At 40.9% G+C, this 4,459-nt stretch overlaps 1 protein-coding gene and 1 non-coding gene across 2 annotated transcripts in view; both read right to left on the reverse strand.

The window, feature by feature from the left end:
* Positions 1-41: 41 nt before the first annotated feature.
* Positions 42-4,459, reverse strand: part of LOC110298013 (tripartite motif-containing protein 30A-like) — a 13,232-nt gene continuing 8,814 nt past the window's right edge. The window contains exons 4-7 of the mRNA XM_029479576.1: positions 3,105-3,127; positions 1,920-2,020; positions 1,661-1,687; positions 42-1,418 (exon numbers count right to left, since the gene is read on the reverse strand). Coding sequence (XP_029335436.1) covers positions 820-1,418; positions 1,661-1,687; positions 1,920-2,020; positions 3,105-3,127 — 750 coding nt within the window. The 3' untranslated portion in view covers positions 42-819. The remainder of the gene's footprint in view (positions 1,419-1,660; positions 1,688-1,919; positions 2,021-3,104; positions 3,128-4,459) is intronic.
* On the reverse strand, positions 134-235 carry LOC115031574. The gene has a single exon (XR_003837255.1). It is a non-coding gene; the product is annotated as a U6 spliceosomal RNA (small nuclear RNA).

Raw genomic sequence — 4,459 nt, forward strand, 5'->3', positions numbered from 1 at the left:
TTCTTTCTTTCTTTCCTTCTTCCTTTCTTTTCCTTCCTTCCTTCCTTCCTTCCTTCCTTCCTTCCTTCCTTCCTTCCTTCCTTTCATTCCCCCTCCCTCCTCTCTAACATGATTTAGACTATCAATGCTCTTCAAAAATATGGAATGCTTCATAAACTCGCATGTCATCCATGAGCAGGGGCCATATTAACCTTCCCTGATCATTCTACTTTGGGNACACATGATGCCTGAGCAAGAAAACAGTGTGCCTCATTGTGATGCTTCTCCTTCATTCTTTGATGAAGATGCATCTGGTAAAACTGGCCTACAGCTAAGGGTGCATTTCTTAACCACAGATTCCTACATATAATTTTCAGAATGAATGGACAAGATGTTGAAGAATTTTCTTTAATCTTCTCTCATTGATGGGCAGGATGAAGTTATAGAGACCTGACAGAGCTGAGGTAATTAGCTCTGTGTGGAGCACCTCCTCAGGAGTGGAGCACCTCCTCACCATGAACAAGGCCTTGGCTTCGATCTCTGGCGTGAAGAATAAGAGAAGAACTTTGCAGCAGTGTTATCTTACACACTGAGCACTCAGGCACTTTTCCTTGACTAAATGGGAAGTGATTTACTATTCTCACCTAAAACAAAACAAAACTGAAAGAAACTGAGAAGAATCTGACCTAGAGAAANGAATATATCCTTTTCTACCAATGAAAGACATTCACACAGAAAGACTAGAGTAAGGGAAAAAAAGAGAAAAAAATGGTACCGATGAGCTCAGGCATATGGACATACATATCAGAGCCAGAGACCCTGCACATAAACAGGCAAATGTTAAGAGTCTGGCCAGCATATTGTCATCGGCTCTGAACTTCCCGTGGGATTAAAATATGGAAAAACCCTATCAGGAAAGGAAGCTGTACAGAATCTGTAGATAAGAGTCCCATTGTTGGAAATATTGTAAAATGAGAGAGTGCCAGCTGNATAGTCAAGGAAAACACCAACACGACAGGGCGGGACCATCAGAGACAGGGTCAAGACACTGGGCTTGCCTGTGAAAGGACACTCCTCAAAAGCATTATACACAGACTTTTTCCACAGCCCTATAACCCAGAAGCCATATTTTGGTTGATAATGTGAATCATTCTTAATCCCCCTACAAAATAAAGGGTTTCTTTCAGCATTTGAATGAAATATTGGACAGAAGAGGTAGCTTCCATCACTTAACCCCAGAACCCAAGCACCTTTACCAGACACATCTACTTCCCAGTAATGTTTTCCTGATTGGATAACTGGGTGTCCCAGGACGCCTTCATGAGAGTTTTCACACCCATGTTCAAGATTCCTTGCTTGGTGGTCTTCATATCGTACTTGTCTTTTGTCGTCAGTAATGGCAATGTTTGGATTGTTGTTTTGAACCAGGGTCACCTGAACTGCACAAAACAGGACTGCATGTCATGAGAAGGACAGGAAACAGCCTTATCTGTGATGTTATTAATAGAAGGCTAAGAAGAAAGTGTACAGGNACTGGAGAGAACTTTGTGCAGAAGTCACAGGAGAGGCAGAACATTGCAGGAGCATTACATACTTTGGGAGAAGCAACATGAGGCCAAACAGAAACATAAGCTCTGCAAGACAGAAGTGGGTAACTTACGATGCTGCAATTTTTCCTTACCCCAGTAGCGTTGAGCCTCTGTGACCTCTGAAATGGGGTAAAAATTTACAATATTAAATACATGCAAAGGCATTGTAAAGTCCTTTTCTTCTGTGGATCAGGGGAAGAGTTAGAAACCCTAACAGAGTCCTTTAAAGATGAACAGTCATTTCCCATCTGAGATGGTTAAATCACCAGTAGCTGGAGGCTACTCTTCCTTGTCCATATCTAGAAACCACTAGAATCCTGCAGCCAAATCACGGAACATAGCTCTCCTCACCTTGCAGCACTTGCAGCATGCCTTGCAGGTCAGGGGCTCGGAACATTCTTCTTTGTTCCCTGGGGATGGTTTTGGGCTTCATCATAGAAAAAGTATGACTCCTAGGGATAAAAAGCAATTGACCTGAAATCCCTCCCAGTGACCCCCAACTACCACAGANTTCCTCTNCTTTCCACCCACAGATGACCTTGAGCTCTTTGGAGGAAGCTGAAGAGGTAGAGAGATGGCAATCACATGAGTACAATCATGTCTCCTTCAAATTACTTTCAATGAAGTGTTGGAAAGGTCTTATGTTCTCAATCAGAACCATGGTTCTTGCCTTCTAAAATTAAACAGCATTTTTCTTCCACTCTGACTGCTTGAGCTCACAAGAGATGATAAAGTATTAAATCTTAAAACAAACCAAAACTAATGCCTGAAAAAAGTGTGTGGAAAATATTCACATGAATGTTAACTGTGAGAAATATATCCAATGTCATGAAAATGCTTAGCCAATATGGAGACTCCCAAATAACATCTGAGTTTTCAGGTTCTCTTGAAGAAATTCAAAACAGTAGGAAAAGATGAGGACAACAAACTAAGACTAATATAATCCCAGTGTCTCAGGAAAATCCTGGTTGCCAGCTGGGTGTGCCCTATGGACACAGGATACCTACCCTCTACCCACACTCCCATAGAGTATGGGAAAGAAAAGGAGAGTTGATCAAACCTGCATCAAAAAGCATTATGTGCAGAGAGTCAAAACTGTTTTTTTAAATCCAAATATAACAACAGAGAAAGATTGAATGTCTTCTAGTCTCAGAAGAAAATAGTGTGAACATATAGAAATTTTCCCAATGGAAAATTCTGTGCATATTGTAGACATACAAGACACATCCTATCTACCAAAAACAAGGACCTGTTAAATCCAGATTTACAGCCACATGCAAGCACACAGGGTGAACCACAATAGAGTTAATAGTACCCTAATTTTTTAATCCCTAATCCAACTACTGAGCTAAACTCTTCAATTCCCCACAACCCATCTCTCTACCATGGAATCTAATCTATTCTCAATAGTTGAAATATTGCTTTTTGATCAGAAACTCAGTACTTCATCTAAATTGCCCCAACCTGGGAGAAATTATGTTGGACTTGAAAACTAAATCATTCTTACCACATAGAAAGACTGGCACCCATACATACCGTTTTATGATGTTCTCCACACCCTAGATAGAAACAGANAAAACAGGAATTAAGACTTCTCATTAAGATAAAAGGGTGGGGGGGGGGAGTTGACATTCCTCACATCTGAAATTCTGTGAAAGAAAAGTCATGACAATACACGAGGAGCTATTTCCTGCAAGCGATAATCTATAAATAAGTTTATTGAGGCTGCAAACAATGAATCTAATTGAGGGGCAGACAAAGTGATGAATCAGAGAAAGATTTGTTGGAATGAGTCAGAAATGAGATATGCCTAACTCTCATGAGAGCAGACAGGAAAGGGAGGCTCTTTAAGAGCAGTGCAGGAAAAACGGGTCAGTTGGAAGTCGGGGCAGTGAGTGTGGTTCTTACAGATGCCTCACTTCAGTTTTGCTTTTGTCTGTGACTTCTTCAGTTAGTCTTTGAGATGGCTGACTTTCTACACAGACTTCTTAAACACATTCTTTACAAGACTTTTCACACATATCACATGGACTTCCCTTCTTAGCCCTACATATTTTTCTCTCTCTCATTATTATGTCTCCTTTTAAAACTTCTGTGATGGTTTGTATATGCTTGGCCCAGGAAGTGGAACTTTTAGGAGGCATGCTCTTGTTGGAATAGGAGTGTCCTTGTAGGTCTGCCACTGTGGGCATGGGCTTTAAGACCCTTGGTCTAGCTGTCTGGAAGCCAGTCTTCTCCTAGCAGCCTTCAGATGAAAATGTAGAACTCTCAGTTCCTCCTGCACTATACCTGCTTGAATGCTGCCGTACTCCTCCCTTGAAAATGGACTGAGCCTCTCAACTTATAAGCCAGCTCCAATTAAATGTCCTTATAAGAGTGTACTGGTGCCTGTTCACAACAGTAAAACCCTAAGACAACTTCTTAAATTTCATTTTTAGATTTCTTTTATAGCTAATTTTATTTTATGTGTATTTTGCCTGCATGTATGATCCGTGTACCACAAGTATGTCTGTGCCCAAAGAAGTTAGAGAGTGTCATATCTCATGGAACTAGAGATGGCTGTGAACCACTGTGGGTTTTGGAAACAGACCCCTGGTGTCCTTAATGGCTGCTCCATTGCTCTAGACTTACTATTTTACTTCCTTTTCTTTTTTTTTTAAGATTTATTTATTTTATGTATATGAGTTCTCTATCAGCATGTACACCTGCATGTCAGATGAAGCATCAGATCCCAGAATAATTGCATGAGAGCCACCATGTGGTTGTTGGGAATTGAACTCAGGTCCTCTGGAAGAGCAGACTGTGTTCTTAACCACTGAGCCATCCCTCGAGTCCACTATTTTACCTCTTAGTTGTAGCATTTAATAGCTTTAATAAGGAGAGGGTGTTGG

The sequence above is a fragment of the Mus caroli genome, chromosome 7 (assembly GCF_900094665.2).
Source record: "Mus caroli chromosome 7, CAROLI_EIJ_v1.1, whole genome shotgun sequence".
Taxonomy (NCBI): domain Eukaryota; kingdom Metazoa; phylum Chordata; class Mammalia; order Rodentia; family Muridae; genus Mus; species Mus caroli.